General features: G+C 32.7%; 2 protein-coding genes across 2 annotated transcripts in view; both read left to right on the top strand.

The window, feature by feature from the left end:
- The window catches only part of LOC106460293 (CDK5 and ABL1 enzyme substrate 1-like), a 62,481-nt gene extending 54,196 nt beyond the window's left edge, over positions 1 to 8,285 (top strand). Inside the window, exons 9-11 of the mRNA XM_022387331.1 lie at positions 2,291 to 2,353; positions 4,455 to 4,559; positions 4,809 to 8,285. Of these exons, the coding sequence (XP_022243039.1) occupies positions 2,291 to 2,353; positions 4,455 to 4,559; positions 4,809 to 4,949 (309 nt within the window). The 3' untranslated portion in view covers positions 4,950 to 8,285. The remainder of the gene's footprint in view (positions 1 to 2,290; positions 2,354 to 4,454; positions 4,560 to 4,808) is intronic.
- A 6,472-nt stretch (positions 8,286 to 14,757) lies between these two features.
- The window catches only part of LOC106460283 (mediator of RNA polymerase II transcription subunit 23-like), a 92,158-nt gene continuing 87,446 nt past the window's right edge, over positions 14,758 to 19,469 (top strand). Inside the window, 1 exon segment of the mRNA XM_013919975.2 lies at positions 14,758 to 14,976. Within this exon segment, the coding sequence (XP_013775429.1) occupies positions 14,923 to 14,976 (54 nt within the window). The 5' untranslated portion in view covers positions 14,758 to 14,922.

Below are 19,469 nucleotides of genomic sequence, written 5' to 3'. Positions count from 1 at the left end.
TCAAAAATCCAGCTCACCATTACATGTACACCAATCTTGATTGAATATTTCATTTACATCTTTATACGTTATCTTTCCAAATAACAAACTAAGTCACTATACCAACTAAGAGGGCTAACTGTACTGGACATAGAAAATCTCAGGTTTACTTCTTAAAAATACGAGTCTCACTGGCTTGTCATTTTCAGTAGGTTATCAGCAGTGTCATTCGAAAAATACAGCTTAATGACACATCTAATAGCAAAGAGCCTGTTGGTGAATTCCTTACAAGAAAGCTTACAATGTGTTAAAACTGAAGCTTATTTCAATGGAATGTAACAAAATCTCTTCCTAAAGGAGTGAACTATGTGAAAGAAAATTTGAAGAATAAGTACTAGTACAATCTTATTTATAGCAATGCTATATGGAAGATACCTCTGTATAAGAACAAGAAACACCTTCTACATGAATTAAAACAACAACATCCAGGAAAGAAATCAGCATCTAGACAGTTGTAAGACACAAAACTATGAATGTGAGTTGGTATATTGGAGTTCTCACACACATTCTTATGTACATCCAATAATAGCTGTTTGGTGTATTTGTGTTCTTATGTACATACAGATATTTGGTGTAGTACTGGTGTTCTCATGCACTTTCATATACAGATATTTGGTATATTAGTATTCCCGTGCACTTGTACATCCACGTATTTGGTGTTCTCATGCACCTGTATGTACAGACATATGGTGTACTGCTGGTGTTCTCATGCACTTGTACATACAGATATTTTGTCTATCAGTGTTCTCATCCACCTGTAAATACTGATATTTGGTCTGTCAGTGTTCTCATCCACCTGTAAATACTGATATTTGGTCTGTCAGTGTTCTCATCCACCTGTAAATACTGATATTTGGTCTGTCAGTGTTCTCATCCACCTGTAAATACTGTTATTTGGTCTGTCAGTGTTCTCATGCATTTGTACATACAGATATTTGGTCTATCAGTGTTCTCATCCACCTGTAAATACTGATATTTGGTCTGTCAGTGTTCTCATGCACTTGTGAATACAGATATTTAGTTTAGTACTGGTTTTCTCATGCACCTGTTATCAACACTGTATCCTTAAAATGTCTTGAGTACATTAAAATTGTTGTGTGGTAAACATTTGAACATAGAAATAAAAACATTATAAACTGTATTTCAATAAAATAACTACTCAAGAAAAATATTGAAAATCTTTAGTACATCCAACAGAAATTTAAAAAGAAAATATCTCAGAATTAAAATGTCAACATTGATAAATTATTTGTGATAATTAAAAGTTACATCATCATCAATATTCAACCAAACTAAATGGTACTTTGATCTTCACTGACATTTTCCTGTTATTAACAATATGGCATAATTTATAAAGTCACATGTGAATATAGAAACAACAGAATGCCCACTTGAAGTGACGCTGAAAAAACCACTCCGTTTCAGTTTAACTAGTTGTCAAGTAATAATCGTAAACAGAGAATCCTGCTTCTGTAGTAGAAAAAGAAAAAAAAGATTGCCATTGTTATGAAGATATTCATCACAAAATTAACTTCCCAAAAACTGTTGATTTGAAGTAATTCTGCTGTAGAAGTTATTGACGTAATGTGAATAATTATAGTGGATAATATGAGTGCATGTTTTATTCAGTATTTTGATGTGTGGATTTCATTACTATCAGTGTTTTCCTTTTTTTTTCACTTTTAATTAAAGTCTTACATTTTATTCATTTATATTCTATTCATCTGTATTCTGTCAATGCTTAGCTATTAGTATGATTATGCAAAATATTGCACATGTTCATTAATAAATTATTTGTTTCATGGATTTTATACCATTCTCCTTAGTGTGTATTCAGTTCATCTGTGATGACCTTAACACAGGATGAATAAAATTTTAAGTGACAATTACATTATGAACTTGGTACGAAAAACATGTTGGTATGAGTTTTTTCAGAATTTATTATGATATATCAAGGTTTTATAAAGATATACATGTCATCTCAAGGTTTGTTTTTCATGCTTATGTAGAAAATTAAAAGTTTTTGGAATACCATCTTTTAAATTACAGGTTCAAGTTTACATTTGTCAGCATTATAGTATATTATTTATGCATTTATGAAATAATTCAGTGTTGAAATAATTAAATACAGTACAGTTTAATAAATTAAGTTTTTTATATTTATATTTGAACAATGGCTGCTATTTTTCAGACCATGTTAAAATGTTTTGTTTTCTTTTGTTAAAGTTTATGACTACTTTTATTTCATTAGTGTGGGATTGATCTACTCACTGTGGCACAGGCGTATGTATACTTTGAAAAGTTGATTTTAAAGGTATGATACAGTTTTGATTTGTTCCATCAAAATAAACTACACACAACATTTCTACTACCCATTCTTTACTGACTAACACGTGTAATCAGTTTTTAGTGTTTCATAATTTATAGTTTATAATATTGCCAGTCTAACAACACAAACTAGTTCTGAAAATACATTATGAAAGTAATTATGGTTTGTTTGAAATTTTTTTTGTGTCTTGATCTTTGAAATTTTATTTGCAGATTTTTCCAGTGTTTGCTCTGTTACTTTTTCATAATTTTTTACTTGTTATTTTAATGTCTTATTTTTTCTACACAACAACAACAGACTTACTAGTATTTGAGAATTATGGTTCTTCTTTATTCAAAGTGTGTAGCATGGATATTTCAAGAAACTTGTAATTATTAACATTTAATTGCAACTTTTGTTAGATATGTATTAAAAAAGTTAAATGCACCCACTAGGTCAAAAATGTCAAAAATACAGAAGAATTAAACATATATAACAGAAAATAAAAGAGGGGAGGGTGTCACAAGGAACATAATAGGAACATGAAATTGTGTTCTGCCTGGAGAAGTATCTGTGAAAATGAAACACACAGAAAGTTGGAGATCACCATCAATCAGATTTACTTTATATTCGCAAGTTTCTCTGATGAAATCCAATATGAAAATTAAGAACAGATGTAAGAATTCCAGCCAACTCATATAAGGTATCATTCACTGCCTGCATACTTTAGTAGAAAAAGAAACTACTCCTAACGTAGCTTGTGCCTGTTTTTCATTTATTTGTCCTGTGTGGATCACTTCTTTTTGGCTTGGGTTTTGTATTTAAACAATCTTTTACTCCTGTATCATCATCATGTTTCATTAAGAGCAACTATCTTTCCAGGCTAGCTATAGACACTGAATACTAATTTAGATGTAGGATTTTGTGAGTGGAACACCCGTTAACATTAATGTTAGTTTTATGCCATTATGATTCATGCCAGTAAGGCCTAATCTGATAGTGTATTGTCACTATTTTGTTAGTCCTACTTTCATATACCTCTCTTACTAGGCTATACTTTCTTGTCTCAGGCTATATTGCTTGTGCCTTGGTTTTACTTTTACTTGTCTATAATATGAGTGTAACACTCCCTTTTTCTGTGGGATTAAATACTTTTAGTGGATTTAACTTAAAAGAAACAACTGAAAAATATGAAGATTTTATTGTATTACTCTTTGAGTTACATGTTAAGCTTATTGTTTTGTTATTTATAAGATAAAGGTGAGTGTACATGGGCATTTAGGTACACTTATACACTCTAAATACATCAATAAAATATAAAAGTATGAAGATATGAGGTGTTTTACTAACAAATAAACTTATGTTTGTTGTAAAATAACAAATATAATTCTCTTTTTTGATGAAACTCTTAATGTAATTTGTGAATTTTTTTCTTTTTACGTGCAGTTTTTGTTTTAGTCACATGTAAGATTTTATTACACAGTTAAAATTAAATAAAATGATTATTGTTACTATTATTATACTACTTAATTTATACCCCAATTTTAATAAAATAGAAATATGCCCAATTATTTTAAATTAAGAAGCATTTTATTTAAGCTGTATTTTAATAAAGCTGTTCTTTTGTCATATAGAAGTAAAAATATTGTGTTTTAGTATTGCTTAAAGCTTCAAATTCTTTAAATATGTTATATATTGAGTAAAATCCTTAGCAGTAAAAACTTAATAATAAAAAAAGACACTTCAAGCAAACTCAGTCTCTTCTTAACTTCCAACTTCATATTTACTTGCTCTATTTTTGGTTTCTTTAATATTTAAAGTTTCTTTGGTTTAGGTTAATCTTAGTTACAGAAAAGTAAATCATATATTATTGTGTATGCTGCTTTACATTATTAATATACATATTTTATATATACTTATATATATAATCAGTTTAAAAGTTACAATAAACAAATATATGAAAAGAATAATATAACACATAGTTAGTCCTGCTAAAATACTAACGATGTCCAGGACTCTGTAAAGCAATAAAGAACAAAAATCAGGTGGTCAGGCAAAATGATATATTAACATGAGCCAAGATAATTCCATTTTTTCTGTAATATAGATGTTGATAAACAAACAGAACAGGAAACTTTGTGCTGGCGCTTGCTTGCTTCTCTCAGCTAAACTTAATGATGTCAAAGGCCTCGAGCTCAAGACACTTTTAGAGGTAAGCCAAGTATGAAAAAAATGCTTAGAGTTATTTCATTATAACTTTTACTTATTAATTTTATTTTGTTTTAAAGTCTTTGTTTTGAGTTTTCTGGCCATTTTACATCTCAAATGTAAAGTTTTTCATTTACTATCGACATTAAGCATATCAAAAGTTTTTTTCTTGGTTGCATGCTGGATTACATTATTTCTGTGATTTCCATGTGATATTGTTTTTAATTACAAAGCTATTATCTTTATTTCCCAGAAAATTGAATGTGGATTCCGACTTTGTCGTAAAGACCTTCTAAATACAGAATTTGGAGTTTTGGTTGCTATGGAATTTTCACTGCATTTGCCAACATGGGAGATTTTTCCTCACTACCAGCGTCTCCTATACGAGTCTTGACATCAGCTTTCTAGCAGAATTGTGATGAATTTTGAAAGAAAAAAAAAACCTTTAGCCTGCACCATTTTATCACAGATTGCTGAATAACTCATAATTCTAGAAATGGAAAGTAAACTGTACAGTTTTAACCAACAAATGAAGCTTGTGTAGTTTGCATTTGCAAGGATATATTTACGTAATCTAAACTAAAGTTTACTTAGGTTTTAACATGAACAGAGAGTACATGTTCTTGTTAAAGCAGACATTCAAACAAACTGAAATCAGACTTAAAATGACTACAAATATATTGAATTATTTTGTATTTATATTTGTGAACCCTGCAGGCCAAAATCAGTTGAAGATAGGCTGTGGGAAAGTATGTAATGTAACTGTTCTAAAACAATGTCTGCATAAATATACTTACTGAGGAAAATGCAAAAAAAAGACTAGCTTACGAAAAACAAAATGTATGAAGGACATGTTTGAAACCAAACTAGATGTATATTTAAATATATATAATGGCATAAGAGTCAAATGAATCAAGTTGTAGCATAAGAGAAATGAATTAAATGTAGCATGAGAATCATATGAATCAAATGTAGCATAAGAGTCTAAAGAGTCAAATTATTTGAAAGGAAATATAATTTCTGCTTACTTGTTGCCAGTGTTTGTCAATTTAATAACACAAAATTCCAGCTTGAGAAAGAGAATATTGTATATATTCCAGAAAAAACAACACATTTTGAGACATAGTTTATGTTTATCTGTTCTTGCACAGCTTGAGATATTTGTACAAATTTTGATCTCATAAATAGATGTGATCTTTGTTGTGTTTATGTTTATTTTTGTAGGTCACACATATGTGTTTCAGGAAAGAAAAAAATTCTATAAAATAATAAGCTTATGCTTAATTTTTTCACTTGTGGTTTTAATTAATCTGTGAAAGACAAAATCCACTCAATAATGACATAACTAAGTGAATAAATGAACTCCAGAATTCATTGTGTTTCTCAAAATGATAAATTTGAGATATTTAAAGGTTATTTAATATCAATGTATACTTAGTTTTGTGTTTGATCTCATATTATTTTATTCAAGAGTATATAGACAAGGCTTCAAAATCAAAACGTTATTGTAAAAAGAACTTGGCAAGATCTCACAAAAATGTCCAAGCTGAGGCTTGTAATATCACAGAAGTAATGCTGTGTTGATTTTCTATTTATTTTGTGTTAGAAGTGGGTATTATAATTATGCAAGAATAGAATATTTTCTCTAATGTAAGAATCTGTTTTTGCAATATCCTGTTTTAGTCACTATATAAAATATAATTATTTTGGAGAAAAATTAGTTAGGACTGTACTGATGTTTCTCCATATACTTAAGCTGTATAAAAGGAAAACAAACATTAGAAAAACAGCAGGGTACCATATGTAACTTAATATATCTTTTATCTTTTATTTCTCATCTTTCATATAAATAGATTATAATGATAATCATTCTTTAAAAGTTAGATGAGTACAGAATTATACAATATGCGAATGATCTCTTTTACAACGTTTGTTACTGCAACTGATAGTTTGGGTTATCTGAGGCTATAGTTGCCTTGCTGTGTAGTTAGTGATATACTGTATCATGTTTTCTCTTTAATATCATTGCTGCGATTTAATATTACTTGTATCTAATATCTAAAATAATGACCTTGTAGAATAGAGAACTTTAAAAGTGCTAGAAAATACCAATATTTGCCTATGAATGTTAGATCAAGCTAATTATGAGATAAAACACTTCAGTATTTTCTTAAGAATATTTAACTAAATCGTTATTTATAGGAATTTTACATCAATCACTTTATATTAGAAGTTGTATGAGAATAGATAAATATATGAAAAGTTCATATAAATAGTAGAGTTTATGTATTTATCATAATTTGTTTGAACACATGCTATAATAGCATAGGATCACAGAATATTTTTTTCTCTGTATTAAACATTGAATGTAGCCACCCATGAGTATAGCTGGGTGATTAACCTCATTAACCGATATAATCAATTCCCTATGGTACTGATTACATCAACTAATGTCACATAAAAGAACCAACTTATCAAATTTGGTTTTCCAGTTATTACTATTTGTGATTGTTCCAACTGTCCACTGAATCAAACTATTGCCATTATGTTTGTTTGTTTTTAACCACAAAGCCATACAATGTGCTGTCTATGCACCACAGGTACCAAAACCTGATTTTTAGCACTACAAGTTTGTTTTTTGTTGTAAGCCATTTCATAAGAATAATTGATTAATGAGCATGATAATTAATCAATCATCAAATTCCACTAATGCTCAGCTCTAACCATGATGCATTTACCTTTAAATCATTCTTAGAAATTATAAGTTTGACTGTGTTTTTTTTGTTTTTTTTTACATGTTCTGTGCAGTATCAAAGTTTTTGCAAATCCTGTGTTGTGCCAGTGTCAGAGCTTTAGATCACACATCCTCTTTAATACCAGTGTCAGAGTTTTTGTATACCAAGTCTTCAGTAGTGCTAATGTTGGATATGTTTCTTGCATGCCCTGTATTGTACCATGCATCATGGCAAGAGCTTTTGGTTTCTGTATAATAACATTGTTAGGTATGTTTCTTGCACACCACTTGTAGTATCAGTGTTAGGTATGTTTCTTGCACACCCTGTATGTAGTACCGTGCAATGCCAAGAGTTTTTGTTTTTAGTACCTGTGTTAGATATGTTTCTTGCACATCCTGTGTATAGTACCATGCAGTGCCAGGAGCTTTTATTTTTTTGTATAGTACCTGCGTTTGATATGTTTCTTGCACACTCTGTGTATAGTACCATGCAGTGCCAACAGCTTTTGTTTTTATGTATAGTACCTGTGTTAGATATGTTTCTTGCACACCCTGTGTATAGTACCATGCAGTGCCAAGAGCTTTTGTTTTCCTGTATAGTACCTGTGTCAGAGCTTTTGTTTTCCTGTATAGTACCAGTGTCAGAGCTTTTGTTTTCCTCTATAGTACCAGTTAGAACTTTTGTTTTCCTGTATAGTACCTGTGTCAGAGCTTTTGTTTTCCTCTATGGTACCTGTGTCAGAGCATTTGTTTTCCTCTATAGTACCAGTGTCAGAGCTTTTGCGTGCATGCTCACTGATTTGTCTCAGTGTTAATATTTAGTTGTGCTTACCGTAGTTTAAGGAAAAGACGGTTTGTTAATTCGGTTGTTTTAATCGTTAAACAGAAAATTCAGATAATTTATTTCCGTATAAAGTTCTCGTTATTTATTATATTTGTAGTTTGTTTCAAAATATATATATATATGAACATTGAATAAAAGACGTTTGTTGTTAAGTTGTATTAGTTAGTATTTACTTTGTATTCAAAAATTTATTTCATTTTGAGCGTTCTTATTTCCATAATACTTGTTTAACAAGCACGTTAAACTCAACTCACATTTAGGTTTCATTATTAACAAGCACGTTAAACTCGACTCACATATTGGTTTCATTATTAACAAGCACGTTAAACTCGTGTTTTACACCTGTACCTAATCACAATTTTTGTCAGTGTATACAATATTTATAAACAACAGCGCCGTACCTGATACTGACAACAGGGCGCCAACCACCACTTTAACTTTAAATTAAAAATAAATTGTGTATTTTTCCCTATGGGTCCAGACTTTTGGGACACCTTATAAATTTACACATATGTTAGACACATTATATGGATATGTTTGTTTGTATAGTAATTACTCATATAGATTTATTATAACCTCATACATATACGTACATATGTTGATACAAAATATTACAGTTTTGCAATGCAGGCCAACCAGTTACGAGTCATGATATCTCGTGATAGGTCACGTGGACAATAAAAACACAGTAGACACTGTATATACGTGTAGGTATGATAAATCGACGTGAGAGTTAATATATCAACACGTAGATTTACTGTATCATTTCTTTGTTATTAGACACAATGGGCTATCTGTGCTCTGCCCACCGAGGGTATCGAAATCCAATTTATAGCATTAAAAGCGCTCAGACGTAACGCTGAGCTCCGGAGGCAGATTTGCTGTATAAACATGTTGATATAATACATCAGTGGTTAGGTTTACCATATGAGTACAAACTGTGACATCATCACGCGTTAAGTGTTATTATACGATTTGGTTTTATTATATAATCTATTCTGTTGTTTAAAAATCGAGAAAAAATACGATTTTTTTTCTAAATTGCCATGATAAACTAGTCAGTTTTCTTGGAATAATACAGTAATACTGGTATTTATAAATGCACCGACAGCAATGTTCGAGATTGTTAATCCACATAAGCTTGGTTGATGTGCAATCCACCCGCTAACTTAGGGTTAAAAATGAGACTCTTAAAAAAGTTATTGCATGGAAGGGGGAGGGACGCGAACTGTTGGTTTTGTTATTCTGAGAATGTGTACCATGTTTATGATTTTAATATAGGAAACGTGTATACTCTTTAAATTTTTGGCGGTTTTAAAAGTTACTGAAAATCTTTTAAACGTGTGTATATATCCTATAAAATTATTAGGTGTAAATAAATATAAAACTACGCCTATATAGTAAGGATTAATTTTAAATGTATTCACGTTTGCATGAAAACATATTTCCCAAAACAATGCCACTTCTGTTACCTGCTCCATCAGGTATAAACACCACATTATTAACGTGTTTATCTGGTGTTTGAATAGAATCTCAGCTTTCATCATTATACCCTTCTTTTAGATAACCTTACAATACTACTTTTATGACTATTTTACAATAGAGTAACATTTTACGATTGGAAATTGTGGTTCTATTTCTTTTGCCAGCGAGAAAGCCAGTAATGTAGGGATTTTATTCTCTATGTAAAGTCAAGACAGCTTAGTCTACTATGTAATCATTAGCACATCAAGTGATATGCCCACTTCCATACCCATCTTGTTGAGTACCTTTTTTTTCAAGTTCAATAGCCAGCCCTACATAGCTTTTTTATTTAGCTATAATTTTTTTCCTTATACTTTTTGTTTACTTTTTTATAAGATGGCGTATGTGAGCTATAGAGTGTATTTTAAAGCTTTATAAATTTTGTATAGAATAATAATCAAATAGATAGTAAAATATCATGAAGACTGTTTATCAAATGATGATAAAATTATAGTTACTGCTAGAACTAGATGGGCTCTTGGCCTGATGAACGAAAATAAGAAAGCTCGGTTTTTGGCTATTCGCCGGTTTTCGACTTTGGAACACTCTGGATAGTTTAAAAGGAGCATATACACCGAAGATAGAGTGACTATTTCAGGTAGCTCTTCATAGCTAGCTTCAGATGACTTGATAACTATATTAATAATAAGGGCTGAGTTCAAGATTTTTTTAAATAAACTTGTTTCAAAATTTTAGTTTAGTTTAGAATATGGGACAGCCAAGATGGACCAATAAGTTCTTTGTTGTCGCTAAACATTATGTTATATGTTAAAAAGTAACTCCTAGCATGTGGCTTTAGTGCATAACTTCGATCACAAATAGCATATTCCAAGTTAGAATTTCAGAAAAAAACTAAAGTATCTGTAAACATGAAATGTATACCACAAGAGAGTGAAATATGTGGAGATACCATACATATTTATTATATATAGGTATATATAAACATATCATGTGTTTTCTACTTTCTTATATTAATATAGTGTTATTCTAAAATTATAAGTAATTTCTTAGTATGAGCAGTTTCATATAACACATGTCCAAGAAAGATATTAAGTTGATGCCATTTCAGTCGCTTTTGTTCATTGAAATTCTATTGAAGTCACACTGTAGACAGTAGTGTCCTTCCATGGCAGGTCAGGTGTTGTCTCGAGGTTACAGCATACCTTATAGTTGAATGGGAATTACAAGTCATGTTGGTAGCACTATCGCTAATCACTCTGCGTAAATCTAATATTACCTGTGAAGTAAGGAACGTTAGTTGTAAACAGTCTGGTAGATGATCTTGGCCTGATGAGTTTGTAGAGAGAATAATTTCAATCCAGTACAAGTGACAGTCGATTGTTGTTTGTTTATAATTAAGCACAAAGCTACACAATGGGCTATCTGTACTCTGTCCACCACGGGTATCGAAACTCGGATTCTAGCGTTGTAAGTCTGCAGACATACTGCTGTGCCACTGGGGGGGGGGGGGGCGACAGTCGATTGTTCAAATCAAGTAAACACACAGTGTTTGTAATGCCTGTAACAATAAAGATTATTTTTTGTATTTTAAATTGTGTCCTGTCTATTTATTTCATCCTCACAAACTCAGGTTTTCAGAGAAACACAGTATCACTTTGTAATAAATTTCATGTCGAATTTTCTGTTATTTTTGGACTCATCCAATTACTGTAAGAGATATCAGTTTGATCTGAATATACCAAACAGTTTTCTATTTTATGCTGCCATGTGTATTGCCCTATACTCCTATTTTTGTGTTATTAAGTTCTAAAAAGCTCTGTCTTATCATAAATGGTATATTCCACAACTTAGATAACTTATGACCAGGAGAAAGAATCAGTTGCTATGAGAGGTTGCTGTGGTTGTATGAGAGGTTTGTGGAGCCTCGGAGAAATATTTTCCTTGTCAATGGATTTTGCAAATGCTTCTATCTCATTGCAATCAAGGGGCCAAGACAAAGAGCTATCAATGTATAGTGTACCCAGAGCAGCAGTTCCTGCTCCTTCCCTGAAGGTCAACCTCAGTGTGATTCTTGGTGAGTCTGAGACAAAGTGGAGCACTCTATATAGGACTCGCAGTCCTTCACCATCCACAGATAACCAACCTCAGTTCTGGTCGAAGCCCTCAGATAATACCAAGGAGAGACTAATGGTTCCATTGGTGGATGACGTCCGCCAACAGGAGCTATCTCACTGGTAGGTTAGTTGGTTGAAACAAATGGAGAAATAGATGAACAGTGGGGAAGTTGTGAGCTGGGAGATGTATTACTGAGGCAAATGTGGATCACAGAAAAGCCTAGGATCACGAAGAGGTGAATGTGTTGCCAACAACAACTAATTGCTCTGTTTCCTTAGACCGTGAAGCCAGTGACGTAGCCTGGCCGATGGCTTTGGTTTATCGCACTTATATATATTTTATATACATGTATAGCATCATAAATAATACTAAATTAGCGCCATCTGGCATTTTACTACCCTACTTTGCACCGCAATCATGAGCGATATACTTCCAAGTTGTTTAACGCATGCTGATAGGCTGAACTGTTTTTGCCGCACCAATAGGCCACACACATAATCAGTTCTTGCACAGTCATTGCTGGTCAACGATGGCTATATCTCATGTAAATAACATCTTGTGTCATTGCTTTTTCAAAACTGCAGTAATTATATATTTGTGCTAGTAATGGATGAGATTCAACTATTTTTATATTGACTAAAACACTATTTTTTTAATTCTCTCAAGGCTGGCTTACCGCCGGTAAACGCGGTAATACGAAAAATACGCCATTGCATGAACCAGCTACTCACATATGAGTTGGAGTTCCTGACACTGCCTATCATGCTGTGCCTGCAACACTGAGGACGTTTGGTCATGTTATGGCCAAGAAATCATGAGAGAGAGGATCTGGCCATAACCACAGTTCCCCATGAGTGAGACAAAACAGATCACTCTCCTGGCATTGAAGGGTGCAGCAAAAGAAGGTTGGCCATTTTATAAAGTGTTTCATATAGGTAACTGCTTGGAGTGGTTGGTCTACAGAGCAGGCTGAACAACACATGATCTTTTGTCTAAAAGGTCCAACCCTAGACTTCATCAAGAACTCGAGTAAGATGCAACTTTGGGACTGTGAGAAGTCGTTACTGAGTTGCACCAAAGGATCAACTGTGCAAAATATTTATCAACAGAGAAATTGGCCACCTACACAGATGATCTGTGCCGTTTTACACGATAGGGCTTACCCTGCATGAAGATACCCTCCTTCACAAGTTGGTGGCTGAGAACCTGAAAATGGCATTCCAGTGAATTAAAAAGCAGACTTGAACTCAAACCAGGAAAATGTATATTCATGTTCATGGAAATGGAATTTTCTCATTAATATTATGGGTAGATAAGAAATGTTCATGCACCCTACTCAAACTGGAATGGTGCAAAATTGTCCTCAACCTGTGACCGAGTAAGAAGTCTGCAGTTTTCTAGGTTTTACATTGTACTATTGACAGTTCATTCCCAACATCTTAAAGATTGCCACACCATTACTGGCTTTCAATGAAACTAAGACGTACTACTGATGGAGTGAGCATTATGAGCAATCATCCCATTTTCGGAATCACACTCTAATAAAAGCCCTAGTGTTGGCATATCCACGGCAGGACTGTGGATTAATTTTGGATACCAGCACCAGTGATAGTGGAATCAGAGCAGTTATTATTGCATTTGAAGGATGGAGTAGAAAGTATAATTGTGTATGCCAGTCCCAGATTAATGGCTCCTCAACAAATTTAAGACAAAAAAAAACTATATGCAGTTGTAGTTTTCGTGAAACACTATCAACGCTACTTGTATGATCAATAATTCTTTGTTTGAATGGACCAGGCATTGTTGAAATGGTTTATGAACTTTAAAAAAAGAGAAGGGGTGATAGCACATTGTATAATAGTGCTGAGAGAGTATGATTTACTCACACAGTGTTGATAAGGCCTGCAACACAAAAACATTGATGGATTGTATAGCTGAACAGTGAGACCTTGTTCATGTCCTGAAACTAGAGACCATGTAGGACCTGAAACCATTTCTGACAAAGAGACAATAAGCCATACAGTAGTATATTCCACTAATGGATAGATGTGACAAATAACAATTCGGGGGCTCTTGGAAGTGCAACTGAAAAACCCAGATCTAGCAAGAATTCTTCTTGCCATGGAGCCAGGTAAAGTGTGGCCAGCTCAGATTGAAAAAACATAGACAAGTGTAATCTATGACACTTGTGTGAGAATTACGAGTGCAAGAAGGTGTGCTTTACAATTGTTATCAACCGCTTAGCAGTGGTTCTCAGCTTCTGTTACAGCTAATGATCCCCAAAGCTTTGAGGCACGAGATTCTCTAGATTTTACATAACACAAAGCTGGGGGTCACTAAGGTGTTACACACACTTGTGCTAACATTCAATGGAAGTTCTTCTGGCCATATTTGGGTCAAGATGTTCAGCAATGTTTTGAACACTGTAAATATATGCATGCCGCACTATCTCGTTCATATTTATCGTATTCCGAATTAGAACTATAGAATAAATTGAATAACTGGAAATGTGATATATATACATATATATTCAAGAAAAAGTGAGTTTTTTTTGTTGTTGTTTTTAGTGTAAAGCTACACAATAAGTTATCTGTGTTTTTTCTACCACAGGGTTTCGAGCCTCGGATATTAGTCTTGTAAGTCCGTAAGTTTACCGCTGACCCACTGATGGACAAGAGAGTGAGGTTTTTGATTGTTGTTAGATACAAAACTACACAATGAACTATCTGTGCTCTGCCCACTGCATGTATCGAAAATCCATATTTAGCCATATAAGCCCTCCGACTTATTGCTGAGCCAGGAGAGTGAAATAAATGGTATTTGCATATAACGATGCTTTATAAACATTTTTTCTGCAATTATTAATTAAATTTGCCAAAATAAAATGTGTAAGCATATTATAAATACATAAACAATGCAATAGTAAATAAATATAATGATGACTACGAAAAATAAATAATTATTTAACATGAAATATATAAATCTAGGCTTCGATAGTAGATGGCAATAGCATACAGCAGTTGAAAAGTTTTGCTATACTTTCGTACGTATAGATTAATAGTAAGTGAATAACATTGAGGAATGTAGTATTAAACGTTTAATATGGAAAAAATTAAAGAACAACTTGAAGCAAAAATGTATTTCAAGTGAAAAAAAAACGTTAAACGTTTTAACTGCTAGGTTACCATAATGACATCAGAAAATACAGAAAAACTGGTTAACCGCTATGTTGATACGGTTTCGGTAAGTTCTAACCAAGGCCTTTATTTCTAATTATATTACTGGTCTGATGCTGAGCGCTGTGATATTAAGTGAAACTAGGGATTCGGGCATTAAAAATATAAAAGTGAAATGAAACTATGTTAGTTAGGTGACAATGGTTACTACCTATCACCTAATGGAAATAATTTTTATTAATCTCTTGTAGCTTCAATTGTAACTGTAACTTGTAAGTGCCGCCGCCAACAATGTCAATCATAACTCATTTTACAAGTCAATCACCCATTTTCGAAAATAAACTGTAGTGAAAAATAAAGGATTGCTTTAAATGTTTATTTTTATCACAAGGTTGGTGTGCAGGGACTGAACAGCCTTTATATTTTGTATTATACAATGTATACGTTATATTAACTTGATACAAACATGAAATTCACTTGTGGTAGTACATGCAAAATTTATATTAAAAAAATTAATAAGAATTTGAAACACAGTCTCCACACCTACTTCAATAATTCATACTTGGCATCTAGGTGAGGAATTTCTGTGCTTATGTTAATTATAAAAATAGATTTTAGAATGATATTATTACTTTTAAGAGTTATTGAATGTTAAGTTTCAAAGAGATCTTTGTGGAGTGAACTGTATTGAAGCTCTCTTGGAAGAGACTGCAAAACTTCATACAATAGTTTTGACCCTGACTAAATTTATCAAAAAGAAGCTTAGCAAAGAATTAAAGGGAGATTTGACTGGTATTTTTATATAGATACATCATATCTCACTCTTCTAAAGTCCTATTCTTGTATCATTAATTTTTTATTTTTTTCTGTATTTTTATTTTGAATCCAGTTGATATTGTGCACTAATTCAACCCTAGCTGTTACTGTTTGTAGCAGGTTTTGTTCAAGGAAGCAATATACTGTTTTATTATATTGTATTGGATCATACAACTGTCACATGGAACAGAAATGCCTATAGATACTTATGATTTAGTTTTGTGATTTGTCAATTACCTTGACAATGTCGATCATGAGGGCAGTTATGGCATTTTGAAACATATTTATTTCTATCTTAAAATGTTTATGCTGTTAAAGTCTTATCTGCAGGTTTTCTGATGGTCATCTTGCTGACCATGTGTGTGTGTGATTTTTTTTTTCAGTAATTAGACAAACAGTTTTCACTGTTTATTATCATCATCCCATTTTGCCTTCTGTAGTACAGTTTTATTTCTGTTGTGGTACATTTTGTTTTACTTTGATACTTACGTTTGATTTATCAACAGTTTATTTCATTGAAGTTTTAATAATAGTGAGTCTCTTCATTATAGCTGATTAACCAATATAAAACCTAAATTTTTCTTCTGTTAATGAACTGTTCATTTTGTTTTTTCTTCACGTTGAGTCTTGTCACTGTTACTCCATCTGTAACAAATCACTATACCAGTCTTCCTACAAAATATGTGAGCCTTTTTGTCATTGTGGTGATAACTAAGTGCTAGGCCATCCTGAATTTTAAAATGTCACTTTGAAAGTTTTAGATGTTTGGGAAATGTCTGATGATGAAGGAATATTGGTGCTACTATAGCGTGTGGTCTACAAAGATATTTACAGTATAGCATGTGGTCTACACAGATACTATCATCATCACCTTTTTAATGATTCACTAAAACATAATTTCTTGATAAATAATTTATATCTATCCACGTTTTTGTTCAGCAAATAATAATAATAATTTAATAACTTGTGTGTTCCAAAAGAGTACCTTAAATTTAGGTTGTGATTGTACTAGTTTTGATTGTTGGAATTTATTTCATTCCAATTATATTTGCCCCCCAAAACATTATGTAATTTTTTTTATACTTTATTAGTTTAAAGGCATTATATATAATAAATGCCACCAATTGCAAATAAACAAAAGTTACAATGGTGATGATGATAGTATCTGTGTAGACTGCATGCTATAGTAGCACCAGAATATTAATGTGATTTTGATTTGCAAAAGAAATGTCTGGTTAGTTTTATTCCTGTTCTTAGCATGATTTTGGAAAAGCATTTGAAAACCTGATTAAATTAATGATTCTTAGTATGGCCTTAAAAAAGATTTTTTTTTTGCCATACAAAATTGAAGTTTTTTTTTATAGATCTTCTATCCATTTTTTTTATATGGATATTAAGCTGTTATCTTAACTATTAAAAAAGAAAACTTTTGTCAAAATGGCTCTTAAAATATTGGTTTGCAAGCTGGATATTTACAAAATTAAGAATTGGATATTTATTTTGCATTTGATAAAATGCAAGGACTGATGATGAATTGGTATTTTCCAATTGGAAAGGATATGAACTGTAAAAAGAGTCACTCAGCAGAGTAAATATTCTTCCAAATAAGTGTCCAGATGGTACAGAAAAATTTTAAAAATTCACAAAGAATGTTTGGATATAGAAAAGGAGAAAAATTCTGAGGGAAAAGGAGAAAAAAAGAAAGAAAGGTAAAAAAAGAAGAATATGGAAAAGAGACTGTGTATTGACTGTAAAGTTTTGTTGCTTAAACAGAGCCACTGTGATACTGTTGTAAGCCTGTCAAACACAGTGAAAAATTAAAGAAGAGTTGTAAGAGCCTTGATATAGGGTATAGGAAAAATATTTTTTTTTTTTATGAATAGTTATCACTGTCATCGAGGGTTTGTTTTAGGATCTTTGTTGTTTTTTTATTTATCTCAGCAACTTACAGCTGATTTTGTTAATAATGTTTTTTTTATAGATGTAAGGAACAGTAAATTTTGATCATCAAAGGTTTGGAACACATTACCGAACAAAGTTTTGAACCTTTGGTAGTACTAATATTCATACTTTACTGATGATATCACTGTAATGACTAGTTTCTGTTTGATTAAAAACTCTTTTATTTTAAAAGTAATTCATATAATGAAATATTCACATGTATTCAGTAATCATATTTTGAATAAGAATAAAAATGCATGTTTTTCATGTACTCATAATTGATGCTATATGCAATACTCGTATAGACTTTTTATTCATTGGGATTCTGCAGTGTTCAGGGATTTGTCACCTGTTACTTTAACTAGATGGCTTCGGAAGTTGATCCATATTACCTATTTGGGCTTATCTATTAACGATCACAATATGCTCCATGTCACCTCTCACCAGATTCAACACCTATCAATGTCTTTGGCTGCCTTTTGAACTGTTCTCTAGAAGATATTATGTGGGCCGGTATGTGGATTTCTCCTGACACGTTCATATCTCATTATTTTCACAATCTGGCAGTTTCCTCTTCAATGGAATTTCGTCTTCTACCCTGTAGCTATGTTGACTACCTCTACTAGATTTTGGCAGGGAGGTGTGTAACATGTTATCTGACCTACCGTTATTATTTTTTTCTCTTCTAGGGTCCCTATTGATTTCTTTTGGATCCCACTCAGTAGCGAGTGTTGCCCAGTGAGGTATGTTTGTATTTAAATTCCACACTAGCAACCTTTATATCGGTTCCTGGTTGCAATGGGCAATGGGTGATATCTTATTACAATATTTTTAATGGACAGCTACTCATGGACTATCATGAGTGAAGCTAAAGTGGATTTTGCCAGTCCCTGCTGATCTTAGAGCTGAATCAGTCAAAATCAGTTTGCTTTTAAAAATTAGAGACCTGCTCCTCAGGACTCCCCAATGCTTATGTTCTCCCCCCTTACTTCTACTAGTAGAGCTCAGGAGTCCTTACCACATCCAGTTCCTAGTCGCTGGGGCGGTGGACAGAGGATTTTCCTTTGGAGCGTTGAGTTTTCTCCACTCTCAAAGAGGGCAGATGTCAGTAGGAACAGGACCAACCTAGTCCAGATTTGATGCCTAGCTATCCAGTGGGGGGGGGATTGCTTGGACCCTTTTATGAACACTGTCAGGTCTTATGTTGTTCATGCAGGGGGTCCACTACCTCCTTGTAAATCTGAACATGATGCAGTCCCATCTTTGGTCCTTGGTGGGATAGTGTTTCACATCCTCTCCATAATTCTATGAGTAAGAGGAATTCTTGGTGGAGGAGTAAAGACAACTGTTTATAAATCCAGACTGGATGAGTTCTGGACTTTGGTAGAGTATGGCATATGATCCCATCAATCCAGACCTGGGATGTTGCCTTTTGGACTTCTTCAGGTTGATCAGAAGGATTATCCACTTTGGTGTTGCTTTCTTTCTTTCATAAATCTGGTGGTTCAAAATACATCATTTTGTGGTTACTGGTAGGGATCCTATCACAAAGATATATATATCTGCAGTCCAACTGCCCTGGCCACCAACGTGGGATATGGGTACCATGACCCCTTAAATCTAACCCAAGTTGCAGAACCTTGGCTGTTTGGTTGGGGCTGGATAATTATACTTGTATTATATTCCATCCTTTTCAATTTTCTGTACTTCTGAGTGAAGAGCATACCTGTTCTGGATGTAGTGCGATGTTCCTCACTTTGATACCACTTCTCGTGGTACATATTTGTTTTCTGCAGATGCTTT

The sequence above is a fragment of the Limulus polyphemus genome, unplaced genomic scaffold (genome assembly GCF_000517525.1).
Source record: "Limulus polyphemus unplaced genomic scaffold, Limulus_polyphemus-2.1.2 Scaffold33, whole genome shotgun sequence".
Taxonomy (NCBI): domain Eukaryota; kingdom Metazoa; phylum Arthropoda; class Merostomata; order Xiphosura; family Limulidae; genus Limulus; species Limulus polyphemus.
Note: the sequence above shows the minus strand (reverse complement) of the source record. Positions and strands in the feature narration are given on the sequence as shown.